Here is a 16,765-nt window from a genome sequence, read left to right as displayed (position 1 = left end):
GCTGGATCTTAGAGCTACTGCAGCCGCTGAAAACAGCCAATAGGAGCCCAGAGCCAGCAGCACTTCCTGTTTCACGTAGGGAAGAGATTTGGATGTTTGGATGTCGGAGAGCACCGGGACACATTATGATTTAGACAGCTGGTCATTCATTTCCACCGGCTGAATGAACAGCGGGGACACTCCTCCGGCGCTGTCTGAGTGTTTATGAGAGGAAACTCAAGGTTGGTGCGTTTGAACGCCGTTAATTTGCTATTTCTAGAGGGCTTAGCCTGTAAGCCTGCACCAAAAAACAAGCTGTCGTTAAAGCCCAAAGCTGGTTTTACTGCACAGTTTGTTTAGGGGCATTTTACAGCTTATATCCACTCCTCTAACATTCATACCTGCAGTGTATTATTCAGGTAGACTCATTTGTAGCTCAGTGCTAACACACCGTGCTGTACACCAACAACCATGACGCATATATAAAGATATTGCTGTTAGTGTTACTCTCCTGGTTGTGTGTATGGTGTGAGGTGTATGTAGCCTCTCTGTTTCCACTATTGTAATTATTACCCATATGAGCCGGGGGTAGGTGACAGAGGATACGCCTCTTAGCAGCAGCATCACTGCCTGTTACGAAGTGTTGTGAAATGGAGACCGGCTTTTTGCAACCCCTGCACTGTTTACTGTAGTAACTGGCAGTTTCGCATTTGCCACGCAGGCCTAAACACTGTGATGACATTGTGCCATTGTGGGATGTAGAATATGGGTCAGTAACTTGGAGGTATTAAGGCTTTAGGGGCAGATCTGAGAGGTGGAGCACAGGTGGTGTCAACAAACACAGTGAGCATGGATCTGTGCCACCTCAACACATGACCCTGATAACAGTGGACAGTTTTAAAACACTGATTTAACCACTTTATCCATGATTTACCAAAGGTATGTGGGCACACAGTCATGTACATGTGTTGTATTGTCATATACAATACACATGTTGTGCTGTGAATATATCTCTTTAATCTTTGATGGACAAAATGGGCCTTTTTAACACGTCACAGTAAGAAAAGCACACGTGTGAATGATAGAACCAACGACGGCTGCATTCCATTTAGCTGCTTCAGTCACTTTCAGAGGCTCTATGGAGGCTCACAAGTCAAGCTGCCATCATTGCTTTTCCTGCTGCGACAAGTCAGAATGTCAGCCGTGAAAAAAAAAAGGCCCATTCTGCCGACAGCTTTCTTCATCTTTATCAACGCTGTAAGAGAAGAGGAAGCACAGAGGTCGGTTAAGGTGGTTTAGCGGCCCTCACACATGCATCTGGGTCAGTGTGTTAATGTCCCGGAGAGCTGCACTCTGTCATACCATAATATCCCCCTGGGTAGCCGGGTCATCACTCTGTTCTACTAACACTGTGAATATTTGTTCAACACACCACAAATGTATGTTATTCTGTGACAGAATTAAACCTAATGCTTCCCCTTAATTCTTAATCATAACATTTCAGCCCCTAATATGTTTTTATGGCCTATTAAATCTAGTTTGAGCTCTCTGTCAGCCTTGTGTCACATGACAACCTGAATGATTTTATCTGACACACTGTCGTGATGCAGCTATAAATAATGGATGTATCTGTAAATCTCCATTCACGTCCTCTCCTCTCCTCCTGTTCTGCAGGTTCCCGGTGCAGCCATGCCTGTCTCCCTGCTATGGGCGGTGGATGTGTATGGGCGGGTCTACAGCCTGTCCACAGCGGGGCAGCAGTGGGAGCAGTGCCGCGACGCCCAGATGGAGTTCAAGCGGGTGACGGCCGCTCAGCAGTGCTGCTGGGGCATCGCCTGTGACAACAACATCTACCTGAACGTCCACGCTTCAGACCTGCCGGTCCGCTACCAGGAGGAGACCTACGAGAATCAAGTGTGTGTCGTCAGTCATTGTTTGCCTGTGGGGAAAAAAAACGTTTTGAAAGAAGATACTTATTCAAGTCCAGATTATAGACAAAGAAAGGAAGCTATGGTATTTTAGTCAGAAATACCTTTATATTTTTTACTGTGACAACCCCTTATTTCCTGCACAAAGTATCTACGGTGAAATAGAAAATGTGGGGTTCCCCTTGAACTTGTGCTATGTGTGATTGAGAAACTGAAAAAGTAAAAACTATCCTCATACAGGAGATTCCCACTTCCTCTGTTGTAAACTTCAGCACACTGTCAGCTGTTTGCCACATCAAGCAAATTAGAAGCATGTGGAATCAGTTTTTAGCATTACAGTAAAGGTTTACTGCACGTGGAGCTCAAATGGTAGAAAAAATACTGATTAGATTCATGCTTTCTGTGAATGATTGCAAACATTTTGAACCAGCAGGTCACATAGCTGTTGTGTGCAGGTCTTGCAACTTCCTCTCCAGGAAACATCAGTGACAGTAAAATTGGGACAGGAGGCGTTTGGATTGGATTACGAGGAAAGGACACAAGGGGACAACAGGTTACTTTGACTTTTTTGTCTTGACCGTCTTTCTGTCTCTCTGTCAGCGATGGAATCCCGTCGACGGTTTCTCGGAGCGTTTGTTGCCAAGCGACCGCTGGCAGTGGAGTGATGTCACGGGTCTGCAACACCAACCTCTGGACAGCTTCAGGCTTCCCTCCAGCAGCTGGGAGTGGGAGGGCGACTGGTATGTGGATGAAAACTTTGAGGGAGAGCCCACAGAGAAAGGGGTGAGTGTCCAGTAATTTTTCCTGCGCTTGTATCTAGTTTGTGTCTTTTTTATTCCTGCCTTGTTTTAATGATTGACACGTTCATATCGCCAGGGATGGACCTACGCCATTGACTTCCCTGCCACCTACACCAAAGACAAAAAGTGGAACTCCTGTGTGCGTCGCAGGCGATGGCTCCGCTACAGGAGGTACAAAGCCATGGACACGTGGGCGAAGGTGAGTGTTATACTGAGTGTTATACTGAGTGTTATACTGTGTGTCATACTGTGTGTCATACTGTGTGTCATACTGTGTGTTATACTGTGTGTTATACTGTGTGTTATACTGAGTGTTATACTGAGTGTTATACTGAGTGTTATACTGTGTGTTATACTGAGTGTTATACTGAGTGTTATACTGAGTGTTATACTGAGTGTTATACTGTGTGTTATACTGAGTGTTATACTGAGTGTTATACTGAGTGTTATACTGAGTGTTATACTGAGTGTTATACTGAGTGTTATACTGAGTGTTATACTGAGTGTTATACTGTGTGTTATACTGTGTGTTATACTGAGTGTTATACTGAGTGTTATACTGAGTGTTATACTGTGTGTCTGTGTTTGTGTGTGTGTGTGTGAGAGAGAGAGAGCGCTTTCAGTCTGTTCAACTGCATCTCTCTTCCTGGGCGTGCTCACAGATCCCCTCGCAGCAGACAACTCTACCAGATCCCTTCAGCGACATCAGCTGTGGAGGTTGGGAGATCAGTGAGGAGCCCAGAGGGCGGCTGTCACTGTGGGCTGTGTCCCTGCAGGGCAAGGTACAGCGCTCACACACACATGCAACACCCACCTTAGCCTTTGGTATCCTTGGAAACGTCCTTCAAGTCTTAATTACTTTGTAATTTGCACATATTAAGTGAGTGACAGCGTGGAAAAACACTATTGTAACGTCCTCTCCTGCATACTGTGACACATTTTCGGATTTATATTTACTGCTGTATCAGAGCAATAATATCTAAGAGAATCCATGTTAAGGTTTTCTGTTATATACACACATACTAAGGATGTGTTTGTGTGTGGTTTTATTTTTTGACCTTGTTAAGGACCATAGCAAGGTCACACACACAGTATTTGCATTTCTTGATACAGTTCTCTTACTGTCTTACATCACGCTCCTTTTCTCTCCAGGTGTGGTTCAGAGAGGGAATCTACCACCACAATCCTGAGGGCTCTTTGTGGGAAGAGATGCCTCTCCCTGGGGAGGTGGTCCAGATCAGCTCTGGCCCCGGGGATCTGGTCTGGGCGGTGCTGTGGGAGGGGCAGTTCATTGTCAGGGAGGGCATTGGCCGAGACTGCCCCAAAGGTACACAGGAGCCCTGTTGGGAGCAGGATATTGTGTGTGTGTGTGTGATTGTGTTTATTGTCTGTGTTGAGGGTGATATTTTCTGCCTGTCAGGCACCTCCTGGGCGGTGGTGGACTCTCCCAGTCCTGATGTGGGAGCCATACATGTAGCCGTGGGAATCAATGTTGTCTGGGCTTTGACCAAGGACAACAAAGTAAGAAAACCCGTAATGAACACAATAAAAGACACAGTAGATGTTTATAATGCAGCTGCAAACATGTAAAAAAAAAAAAACTCTAAAATATCTACCAGCTGCCTTCAGTAAAAAAGCCATCCCAATGAAGTACTTCTTGTTTTATTGTTATCACCATTATCCAATATCTTCCATGATTATTACATATACATTACATATTTTACATACATTTCCATAACTGTGTACATTCACTCTATAGTCATTGAATGAATCTCCTATGAAGCACCTTGCCATATCATTACCAGACACTATACAGTATCTGTTTCACCAAACAGCACTTTTCTCCTCACCCTCCTCTCTCACTCTGCCAGGTGTGGTTCAGACGCGGCGTCAACTCCCACAACCCCTGCGGCTCTGGCTGGATCAGCATGGTGGGAGAAATGATCATGATCAACGTAGGACTCAACGACCAGGTGAATTCCTGTCACATGACATCACATCCTGCATAAAACTGTAACACACCAAGTACCTTCCTCACTGGGTTACTTTTAGTGTCAAGTTACAGGAAGTCTTTTAATACTGCTACTGTTTGTAGGTGTTCGCCGTCAACTGTGAAGATCGGGCGGTCTACTTCCGGCAAGGTGTGACCTGTAGTGAACTGAGTGGGAAAACCTGGAAGGCCGTCAGCGTCCCTCGAGACGGAGACCGATCCCACTCCAGTGCCAGCGCAAACAGCCTGCAGAGGTGGAGAGGCCTCAGTGGACACACACACACACACACACACACACACACACACACACACACATACACACGAATGTAGACTGATTTCAGCCATAATTTAAATCATTTATTTAAATTTATATAATCAGGGTTCTATAATTCTTTACCTATTTGGATACTTCTCCTGGAGTCCACACACACTAAAGACATGTAAAACAAAACATATAACACATGTAAAAAATCTCTAAGAACACATTAAGAATAAGTACGAGTCTAGTAAAAAGAAAAACGGAAACAAAGACAGACAAAACAAGCAAAAACAACATCATAACAGGTCGAATTGCATACTCATGAGAAGGCACAGGAAGTGTTTTAGTTTAGGCATGTCCACACATATGTGATATTAAAATGTTTGCTGGGAAAACGGCATTAAATTCATTCAGCTCCTCTCTGTCCATGTCACAGCGCTGGATGTTTCTTCTGTGGTGAGGTTCGTGCTCAGTCAGTAGTGAGTGATGTGGAATCGGACACAGAAAAAGGATCCACAGATGGAGCAGGCCTCCTTGTCACCTCCTCCTCCCCAGAATCCTTTGTTGATGCCCCCACAGACCAATCTGACCAACCTAGTGAGGCCCCCAAACCCCGCATCCCCAAAGTCACCAGCGACAGCTTCATCTCTGAACTCGTCTCTGACCGAGAGCCGGGAAAGACCTCAAAAGAGGGCGGGTCTGCCCGTCCGGCTGTTCTGGAGGAGGAAACCATTCCCAGTGAAGGAGGGGTTAAACCAGCCTCTGCTGGTGAAGCTATTTCCCAGAGCAAGTCTGGAGGTCCTCTTGACCCCCAGTGGAGTAACGTGGATCTGGAGGAGGCGCAGGGCCAGCGGACCCAGCAGGTCCAGACTGGAGCAGTGATGGACTCCGCTGACACCTCCAGCTTGTCATCAGTGGCCACATACACTCTGGCCATGGAGGACCCCTATGGAGCAGATGAGCACCCTCTGTGGGCGTGGATCAGTGGAGGAGGATGCTCTGTGGACAGTCACTCCCAACTCAGCTGGTTCAACTACTCCATGAACACTTCATGTGAGTTAAATAAGAAATTGTTTGTATCAATTGTTTTAGTATAAGAGTGATTGGCAATGTGACACCTTAGCTCCAAAATCAAGATTAATTTATTAATTATATTTCTGCAGGAAACCTGTGGTGCAGTTAAGGTCAGATGTCAGTCCCATTTTGTTTCCCTGTTATTGATTTTTCCTTTCTGTCCTTCCCAGCTTTGGTCCAGTCAGTCCAGTCCATGAGTCTGTCTGTCACACCAGCCCAGACAGCAGCCTGGCGGAGACAAATCTTTGAGCAACTCAACGAGAGGACCAAAAGAGAGATGGACAACTTCAGACATTATGAACAAGCCATAGAACAGGTACATGCACTAAAGGGAAAGTTGTAGCGCGCCTGGCAGCAGGAGCGTTTATACTTAATCTTCTACTTATTTCTGTCTCTGTCATTGTGTCATATGTCTTACCTTCCTCTTTTATTTATATTTGATTAAATGCTACAATGCAGTCTGTGTGGGTGAAGAAGGGGACCATGCAGTGGTGGAGAAACTGGAAGCCGCACAAGTGGGTAGATGTACATTTTGCCTTGGAGCAGTTCTCAGGACCAGAGGGCAACAAGGACGGCATCCTTTTCATCTATTACAACTTTTATGAGGAGAAGAAGGTGAGGAAGAAATGTGTGTGTGTGTGTGGAATAGTTGTCGTCATAATTCAGTGCCAAGGTCAGATAGTCACAATGCCTGAGGCTGGTATCTTCTGGCAATGGAATGAGTCATTCAAATGAATCAGTACTGCTGCTCCTCTCCTGCACTCGTTACCACTTCTTCTTTCTTTCTCTGTTTACTTTTTATTACTTTCTCTCTACTTCCATCTCCGCTGTCACTCTCTTCAGTACCTGCATGCCTTCATCAACGAGGTCACCATCCTGGTGCCTGTGCTAAATGACTCCAAACACACTTTTGCCATCTACACTCCTGAACGGACCAAACAGAGGTGGCCAATCAGACTGGCAGCAGCCACAGAGCTAGAGATGCATGACTGGGTACGTACATCTTTTATGTACTGAAATAACTCCTACAGGTTGTCCAGATACCCACACAAATGTCCACACACATTTCTACCATTTCCCTTTTTATTACCTTCTTTCTGTCTCTTCTAATCGGTTCTCATTTGTCTCTCTTTCCCTTTCCAACCCAATCTGTCTGCCTTCACCTCCCTAATTGTCTCAAGCTGGCGTTGTTGAGTGTGTCATGCTGTGACTCCAGGGGGATCCAGGGGCCTCCCTCCAAACAGGCCATCTGGTCCATCACCTGCAAAGGGGACATCTTTGTCAGTGAGCCCTCTCCTGGTCTGGAGGCCATGCCTTACCCCACACCCTGCGACCAAATGTAAGAATGATCGTCACTGCAGGTGCTGAAGTTCTGATAGTTAAGAATGCAAATGTTTTTTTCTTTCCTGATATTTGCCACATTGTTGTTAATCACTGAGCCTTTATGAAGCATGTTTACCTTTTTGTCCAGGTTCTGGCGGCAGGTTGGAGGTCACCTGCATGTGGTGGAGTGTAACAGCGTTGGCATAGTGTGGGGGATTGGCTACGACCACACTGCCTGGGTCTACACCGGGGGCTACGGAGGAGGCTTCTTCCAGGGACTTGCCAGCAGCACAGATAACATTTTCACACAGACGGATGTCAAGAGTGTCTACATCTATGAGAACCAGAGGTGGAACCCTGTCACGGGCTACACCAACAGGTAGAGTACTTGCTCCAGGCAGCGCTGAGATTCAACTGAAAGAGGGGAGTTTAAACTTTCACATCTGGCAGACATGAAAAACATCTGCCTGTTTTTTGTCATTATAGAAACGGTTGCTGTGATATTTGATTTCTTTGGCAGCAGAATTGCATCGTCTCCTACACAGAACTATTTTACTGACTGTGTGAAATGTCTAATGTCTGAATATACACCAGGGAGCTTACAATAATTGGATTTAAGAACTTTGATGAAATTGCCGTGTCTACACATTTCTGATTTTGCTGTTTACCGTTAATATCTGGTTAAAATAAAGTTTGACAAATACTGTCACCAGACCACCTGTCACAGCAATTTGATGAGATTCCAAGAGTGTTTCACATCTCATTTTATTTCCTCTAAAAATAGAAAACCTTTACCAAATTACTAGAATGTGACACACATTACACAACATTACTACTACAGCTAAAGTACATGTTGTATTCTTGAATCATTTAAAGTGTGTTTCGCTTGTTTTAGAGGGCTACCTACAGACCGCTACATGTGGAGTGATGCATCAGGACTACACGAGTGCACAAAAACAAATACAAAACCACCCTCCCCTCAGTGGACATGGGTAAGTCCAGCTCCACACACACACACACACACACACACACACACACACCGGGACATTCCCTGTGGTGAACTGAATAATCACAGATAAGGTGTGTAACCGAAAACACAGATGCATTCGCAGCGTTTCACTTCCTCGAATTTGCTGTTTTCAGGTGTCTGACTGGGCTATCGACTACTCCGGGGGTACAGACAGAGAGGGCTGGCAATATGCAGCTGATTTTCCAGCGTAGGTTTCATTCGTCATTCCTCAAACTTGCGTGCTGTTTCTGTTGGTTCAAACTATGCTGCTCTTGTAGTCATGACATTTTATTTGTTCTTGTTTCCTCTTCCCCGTCTCTCCATGCAGGTCATATCATGGCCATAAAACGATGAAGGACTTTGTGCGTCGCAGGCGATGGGCCAGGTACTATAAAAAGCAACAGTGGCGTATTAGTCTCTCCAATATATTTGCTCAGCAGGTACACGGTGGTCAGAGACTGCACTTGACATTTGCTGTTTTTGTTTGTGAGACTCAGAATAAAGACGTCTGACAGGAGAAGATATGTTTTATGATTAACCAGTGGGCAGTAATTAGCAAAATGTATTAACCTGCTAATAACAGAAAGATTTATTACTATAGATCCAGAAATAGTAGTGAATATGTGACTGATATTTATAGATGTTTTGATGCAATAAAAGCTTTTCAAGCTCTATAAATTGTGGATAGGTGATGAATTAGATTATATAACAGTGCACAGCTGTTGTTGTTGTTCTTTTACTCAGGAACAGGTGACCGTAGCCTTGGAACGTGGGTATTTTGTCATGTTGGCTTGTCAACAGAAGTCGGCTGGTTAATTTCCGCTGCAGATCTGGGCTCCATTCTTCATACAAAGATAACTGAGATACAGATACAGATTATAATGGTGAAAATTTGACACAAGTCTGTATTTTTGGTTTTGTTTTTTTTGAAGCTGGTTTATAATCCGTCTGGAAATGCTGTCCGATCAGCAAGTCCTTAAACCCAAAGCTGCAAAAGCACAGTTTATGGATAGTTATCTGCATCATGACCAAGATTTACAGATTATGTTCAGATGAGAAGATTTTCAGATGCACATGGATGCACACTCACACAACAGAATGTAGTCTGAGAAACTCAACTCAGAGACTGATAGTTAAAGGACTAACAGAGCCAGAACATGTAGCATTTAATTTGACATTAAAGTGGGAATTTTAACACAAAACTTGAGAATAAAGAGGATTATTTTAAACGTATTTTGAAGCATGTTAGCCTGAATTAGACACATTTGAAGAACATGATTCTGCTTCCTCTAGCGCACCTCATACTAGCAGCATCTTTAGCGTTTAGTGTTCAGCATTGTGTTTTTCCTCCTGCACAGGAAGTGTAAACTGACCACCACAGGACCCTGGCAAGAAATTCCACCCATACCACTGAGTGATGTGACCATCCTGCCTTGTGCGGCTCAGAGCAGTGTGGACGTGATTCCTCTGTGGGCCATCAGCAACAAGGGAGACGTGCTGTGCCGACTGGGTGTCACCGCACTGACACCTGCTGTGAGTAACGTTTACTGTGCGCATGCAGACACCCCATGAACAGGTTTAACACCATGTGGTGAGTCACCCTGCACATCCAGAGCCTCTTTCCTGCTCTCATTGTAACTGTGCAGAGCAGCACCACATCGTCCTTCCTTGCTTTGGGCAGTGTGTGGAATTTTTTTTTCTTATCTGTAGGGCTCATGGAGGCATTTCTGACCCCGCTATCATTCATGACTTTGATAAAGGAGTGCAGGATGACATCCTAAGTATGCAAAGATACTTCTGCAACAAAACAATTTAAGAAGCAGTTATTCCAACACCCTCTGGTTGGTTTCTCAGGGATCCTCATGGCTCCATGTGGGAACCGACCAGCCTTTCAAGTCCATCTCAGTCGGAGCTGCCAGCCAGGTCTGGGCCATCGCCAGGGACGGTTCTGCCTTTTACAGGGGGTCTGTCTCTCAACAGAGCCCAGCAGGTCAGTTGGACAAAATGTGGGATTCTGCATGGAAGGACAGAGAAAATCATTCATGCCAGTGTCAAAGTTGATTAAAAAACATTCTAGTCAGCCTCTGATCCTGCAACCAGATGATTTTCCCTCATACAGTATCATATATGTGTGTGTCTCCCTCTGCAGGTGACAGTTGGTACCACATCCCCTCGCCGTCCAAGCAGAAGCTGAAGCAGGTGTCTGTTGGGAGGACATCAGTCTACACTGTAGATGAAAATAGTAAAGCAATTGCATTTGTGTTTTACAGCTTACATAATATATCTGATATTCATGCTTCTTAGTAGACAAATTCTGTTTGATGTGGCTGTTTCCTGTCCAGGTAACCTGTGGTACCGTCAGGGTGTGACTCCCAGCTACCCTCAGGGCTCCTCTTGGGAACACATCTCTAATAATGTACGCAAGGTCTCCATAGGGCCTTTGGACCAGGTCGGCAACAGGATTTACCTTTTCTGACTGTCTCCATCAAAGTGAATGTTAGATATGGATGTGATAGCCATCATAGTATGTATTTCTGCAGTTCTGAGCCTTTTTTGTTTGATGATTCCACTTTTGTCAATTGGATATTCTATGTTGCTTCACAGAAAGACTGGGTTGGTAAACATGAGCATGCTAGGGGCAGTTTATAGATTGTACCTCATATTTTCGAAACAATCATTACATGTTTGGTGATTCATTTTTGTTGTTGTGGGCGTATAGGTGTGGATCATAGCGGACAAGGTGCAGGGCAGCCACAGTCTGAGCTGTGGAACAGTGTGTCACCGACTCGGAGTCCAGCCTATGGAGCCTAAAGGCCAGTCGTGGGACTACGGCATTGGGGTAAGGCACCAAAGAAACTATATATAAGCACTGGGTTCAGTTTCCTCCAAAAAGGCCTCAGAGGGTATTAAGTTTACTTGCAAAAGTCTTACATACTTTATTGTGCATGATGTCGGTAGTAACGTTAGTTATAAAATGTTTGTGAATCATATTGCAGTCTGTCAGGAGCCGTTACATACTTACAAACTAAGAGTTGGATACTTTTGACAGTAGATTGTGCTGCAGGTGGCTGTTCGATCCTTAACTTAAAGTCAGATAGTAGATAGGTTGACCTGCCTGGAGCTGATCTCTCCGTCCCTCCCTTCCTGTCTTTTAGGGTGGATGGGACCACATCACAGTGAGAGGGAACTCCATGGAGCCACCACAAATCCGTCTTCCCTCTCTAACAGACCCGCCCGCCTCGGGCCCCCAGAGCCCCCTCCCTGTCAGGAACATGGAGGTGAACAGCAAAGCTGTGGGAAGCTAGAAACACACATCAACACGTGCACAAAGGTGCACATATGTTGTACATATACATCCTCAACCATTTTGCGTAGTTGTAAAATTTTGTTGAGAAGTACTTTTTAGTTTTAACTCTAGAGTCGACCCTTAGTGTTCAAATCACAGAAGTCAGTGGGACAGACAGTTGTGACTTTTGGGTATCCAGAACGATCTTAAAGGCTGAGCTGAATATTTTTGCTCTCTGGAGAGTTTTAGTTTTCTTTACTGACTTTTGTTTATTGTACCAAGCATTCCTCTCTTCGCCACCATTTCTGTCTAATTTTTGCCATTGTTGATTGTCTGGACATATTTAACCTGATGGTCTTGATGCATTTTTGTCTTATTTATTCAACAGGATGTGATGTTTCTGTCGGTTTATGTGGTTTCAGTCTAAAATACCATGCGTAAGGTGAGGGTGGAAAGGGTAATGTTTTTTAAAAGATACTTTAAAAAAAAAAAAAGGGAAAGTTAGTGCACTTAAATTGCCGTTAGCTTCTGAACTGTCAGCTCCGGGGCTTGTACATTTCATCTAAGCCTGCAGGCGACAGGTTGACATGGTCCAACAGAGGAAAGCCTGATTGTTTTGGAAACAAGAAAAATTGATAGCTGGATAGAGCGGGCTGGACAATGTTTGATACCGATACCACAGACTGCGAAAAAACAGGGCTGGTTTCTCATTTCATGGGTTTCTGAAAGGACTTCTAGAAGCCTAAATTTCGGTTTGTTGCGCGCAGCAATCGTCTGGAGCCACAAAATCTAATTTAGGGTATAAAGTTGTGAAACCTGTGTGAAGCTGCGTGGGCTGAGACTTCTGTAAGTTAAGGCGAGCAACCTAAAACACAATTATCTGCAAAAATAGTGACATTTTTGAAGCCAGCATGTAGCACCTGTAACAAGATCTGCACTGGCTTCATCTACCTGTGGTGGCTGCTGCTAGCCTTGTACAAACATTTGAGTGATATTTTATAAAGATTTTAATGTTATTTTCTAAAAAAAAAAAAACTGATGCTGTCGTTATTATGTTATTGTCATGGAATATGTGCAATGGTTAGCGTTGAAATAAGGGAAAAGCGTGGAGTACTTGTCTTGTTGTTGAAAAACTGATCCTTCCTCTTTCTCAGGAGAACGTTTACACTTGCATGCCGTCTACTTCCTTTGGACTGATGGTTGTAGAATGAAAAATTATATTTTTGTTATAAATCTGTAAGATACTGGTATTATACAGTAAGTATAGTGGTTGCTGCAGTGGTGATATAATAAAATGGAGTAGTGTTTGTACATTTGATGAATTGCATCAGTTCAAGCATTAATTTATGCTAATAGCTGCTTAAATTCCCCCACATCATAATGTACTGTCTAAATATCAGGCAATATTTGGAAATGTTTAAAGTGTACAGAGATCTGTCTATATTATGTGTGAATGACTAACGTCATGCCGTGCTACTGTAGCACATTGGTGCTGTTGACATTGTGGAGTGCATTTCTCAAGTGTTGTGCATGATCAAAATAACAGTCCTTGTCAATAAATAAAATGTGTTTATTGATAATAACTCCTCAAATAGTTTATCTTCTCCTTTTTTTCAACGACAACGTCCTGCCTCGAGACACATGGTGACACAAAAAGTCAATCAACACATACTTCAAACATCATCGGGGCCTTCCAGCTATGGGTGCACAACCTGTAAGAGAACAAGTAAATCGTGTTCTCAGATTGGCGGTAGATTATCCTCGTGACCAAATGAGCAAACACACTTTCTAGCTTCAACATTTCAATATTTATGGCCTGTTGCTTGCTTTTTTCTTTTTTTTTTTTGCCCTTCCTGGATGTGACAGTTGTGACCAGAAGCTACACTCAGCAGGTTTCTCAACAGAAAACACACAAGAAGATCACAAGATAACACAAGGGAACAAGTTCCTTCCCCGGCTCAAACAGTAGATGAGAAATAAGAGGCAGGCTGGTGAAAGATTAGCTCTTCCTCCTTCCTGAGCACAATAATAAATGAGTCTTTTTCACTCTTGATCACCATGATCCATCTGGTTTTCACTGTCCAGTCTTCAGTCTTTGTGTGCTGCTGCAGGAATGGTCCTCAAATCATATAAAACCATATTTTGCTCAAGTTCACGACAGCTCACCTTTTCTTATAGCGAGCATGGGTTTATTACTGGAGGTCAGCGATCTGTATCAGCACCCAGTTCCTACAGAGAACACCACTTCTGACCAGAATCCAGAGAAGTGGACTGGATATCATTTGAGATTTGGCCCTAAAAGACCACCCACACCTCTCTTCTGCTTTGGATGCAGCCTCCTGGTGGCTCTCCTTGCAGCCACTTTGCAGCCGCTGCTAGCTGTGCTGGCTGAAGTTGTGCACGTGGGTGAGGTACTGGGTGAGATCGTCCTCCCCGTCCTCCTCCAGGTGCTGCTGGTAGCACTGGAGCAGCTTGGCAGCGCTGGCCTCTGACGGGACCCCCCCAGCGGGCAGGCAGGCCCCTGACATGTCCAGGATGATGGTGGTTAAGGATTTGATGTAGTTCTTTGCCAGGGTCAGTGTCTCGATCTTGGACAGCTTCTTGTCAGTCTTGACGTGGGGGATGGCCTCTCTCAACGCTTGGAAGGCGTTGTTGAGTTTGTGCATGCGCTGGCGTTCCCGCTCGTTGCTCTCCAGTCGCCGGACGCTGCGTTCCTTGTTGCTGGAGCCGTGCTGCCTGCGCCTCCGGCCTCCACCCGCTCCTCCTTGACGCTTGCCCGCCGCACCCCTCAGCGACCCCCTCCAGGAGCCACCGATCCGGACCGAAGCCTCTGAGCCTTCCTGCTCACTGGAGCCTGGTTCTGCTTCTGTGTCTGGTTCCAGTTCTGGCTCTGGGTCGGACCAGGTCCTCCTGGATGGTTTCACAGCCTTCCCTTTGGACTTCATCCTGCAGCGTAGATCTCACAGCTTCAAACGAAAAGGATAAACATGTTAGAGAAAGGAAGAGAAAATTGAACTTGTGTTTCTAAAATATACAAAAGTGGCATTTTAAGTGTTTTTCTTCAAGCAATCCCCAATTATTTAATAAGCCTCTCTCCAATTCAAACAGACGTGCATCCTGTTGTATCTAATCAGCCTCTTGCAGTGTGAATACTCCATGATGTTGGACTGTTAATCTACGCCTTTCTTATCCCCACGGCCCTGCGATAATTCCCATTTCAAGGTTACACTCACAAAAACGCAGAGACCAGCCAGCACTCGGCTAATTCACCTCCAATGCTCTTCCACTTCACTTTAACCAGTAGACGTTCAGCTAATACTATTCATTCGATGAATGAATTTCAGTCATGCTGAAATTGGCTGTAGCTTTAGTTGTGGATTGATTGATTGCTCACAAGCAATTGAAATGCCTTTATCAAATATGTTAATATGCTGAAACTGCAAGAACTTGTAAGATAAAGTCGTTTTACATATTGGAGATTAGTGCGCACAATGGAAAGTATTCCTCTATCCCTCTGTATTTTCCTAGTCAAGTTTTATCACCCTAACGGTAGTGTGGTAACTGATAGGCAGGCAAAAGTCAGCTTCATCCACCGTAGTAATGATCACACACACACACACACACACACATACACACCCAGCAATCCTGAGAGTGAGAAACAGGATGATGATATTACAAAAGAAAAAGCCTTACCTTGGAAGTGAAACTAACTTTCCTCCTCCTGAGTGTTTACAGACTGATGGGCAGCATGCGGCTGATCGTTCAGAGCACCATCCTGTGAAGCGAAGCGCGGAGAGAGCGGCGCAGCAAGCGGACACACGCTCACAGATAACTGTCACATGTGAGCTACCTGTGGCTGACTGATGTACACGTAGCGCTGCTGAGCCAATCAGAGGACCGGCCCACTCCTCCAGCTGTGTGAGCCAGCGGGCTGCTGCTGCTGCTGCTGCTGCAGCGATGTCACAACACTACAAAAACTGCATCTGACAGTGACGATCAGTGCAGTGCAGCCTGGAAACATGGAGAGAGTGACTTTTTGTTTTTTAGTGTATTATTTGGTACTTGGTGGATGGATCATTTTCTTAAACTAAGTGTATATATAGCAATGCAACACTATTGAAATGCTAGAAAAAGTCTTGCATTCAAGTGTAAAAGTCTCATCAGCGTCATTAATATTGATGCAGTAACTTTACTGTTGCAAATTTGAACTGCCGTGCATATTGTGGGTTAGTTTTATTTGTGTTCATGCATTGCATTTTACAAACTGGTGCAATGTTTGTGCATACAATCAAAGTGCAGTAAAAGTGACATAAAATGGAAAAAGTCAAATGAAATACAAGTGCCTTAAAATTGTACTGAACTACAGCACTTCAGTGAGTAAGTTAGTGCTGGTGAGCAGCATAAAAATCTGCATAAAATCCAAACAAAATGCAATGATCCTGTGTATTCCCTCCACATATCATATATATTATTTCTGAGGGAGAAACATGGCAGCATTATATTAACACCACGGTGTGATATCATAGTGTTTGTCTCCGTTGACTGATGTTCATTTATGTGATTTGCACCTCTTTAAAAGAAAATGAAGGCAACAAAATGAATTTGCAAGATTTTGAGAGAGAAAATGTCAGAGGGTGTACCTTATTTTAAATTCTTTTTAAAAAAAGCAATGCAGGCCCCATCTGTGCTAAGATGAAATTGTGTCTCTCTATGTCCAAAGTTACATTTGAAAAAACAAATGCTGTAAAAGTGTAGTATTTTATTCCTCAGTGCTCCTCAGCTAAACATAAAGCTTTTCTTCAATCTAAACTGATTTCTCGGACTATTGTAAGGTGTAAAATTATGCAGTTACCAGAGTGACACCGCCTTTTGGTTTCCTCGCCCTCCTATAACACAGAGCAGTTAACATAATTTCCACTATGGCTTATCACCTTCCACTGCTTCATTTGAATACAGTCCTCCAGGCTACACCTGAATGTAACGAAGCAGGGCCGGGTCTCATTTCTCACATTATTTACTTTTCACCAGACAAACTGTTTTAAAGCTTTTTGTGCGGCCCTGTTGTTTTCCCTGTACGCAGAGTACAATATAGACCAAAGGATACCTTCAATCTAACT

The 16,765-nt window shown here is 44.3% G+C and overlaps 2 protein-coding genes across 3 annotated transcripts; one reads left to right on the top strand and one right to left on the bottom strand.

Annotated features, from left to right (window-relative positions):
* Positions 1-102: 102 nt before the first annotated feature.
* Positions 103-12,773, top strand: tecpr1a (tectonin beta-propeller repeat containing 1a). Of its 2 annotated transcripts, XM_070851236.1 has the most exons (24): positions 103-221; positions 1,654-1,893; positions 2,508-2,690; positions 2,784-2,906; positions 3,370-3,489; positions 3,860-4,034; positions 4,128-4,228; positions 4,579-4,680; positions 4,803-4,951; positions 5,393-6,009; positions 6,201-6,346; positions 6,490-6,645; positions 6,874-7,023; positions 7,212-7,369; positions 7,502-7,732; positions 8,249-8,345; positions 8,497-8,570; positions 8,691-8,747; positions 9,721-9,895; positions 10,217-10,352; positions 10,512-10,604; positions 10,705-10,811; positions 11,082-11,201; positions 11,518-12,773. In XM_070851236.1, exons 2-24 carry the CDS (start codon positions 1,669-1,671, stop codon positions 11,665-11,667), a joined length of 3,645 nt encoding a protein of 1,214 aa, XP_070707337.1. In that variant the 5' UTR covers positions 103-221; positions 1,654-1,668; the 3' UTR covers positions 11,668-12,773. The 2 variants fall into 2 exon arrangements, with proteins under 2 accessions (XP_070707337.1, XP_070707338.1); XM_070851237.1 differs by lacking the exon at positions 103-221 and having other exon boundaries at positions 1,666-1,893; positions 3,860-4,228.
* A 430-nt stretch (positions 12,774-13,203) lies between these two features.
* bhlha15 (basic helix-loop-helix family, member a15) lies at positions 13,204-15,427 on the bottom strand. Its single transcript, XM_070851239.1, has 2 exons — positions 15,342-15,427; positions 13,204-14,614 (listed from the first exon to the last, which is right to left on the bottom strand). Exon 2 carries the CDS (start codon positions 14,591-14,593, stop codon positions 14,024-14,026), a length of 570 nt encoding a protein of 189 aa, XP_070707340.1. The 5' UTR covers positions 14,594-14,614; positions 15,342-15,427; the 3' UTR covers positions 13,204-14,023.
* Between the last annotated feature and the right edge of the window lie 1,338 nt (positions 15,428-16,765).

Source organism: Pempheris klunzingeri, chromosome 20 (genome assembly GCF_042242105.1).
Source record: "Pempheris klunzingeri isolate RE-2024b chromosome 20, fPemKlu1.hap1, whole genome shotgun sequence".
NCBI classification, from domain to species: Eukaryota; Metazoa; Chordata; class Actinopteri; order Acropomatiformes; family Pempheridae; genus Pempheris; species Pempheris klunzingeri.
Note: the sequence above shows the minus strand (reverse complement) of the source record. Positions and strands in the feature narration are given on the sequence as shown.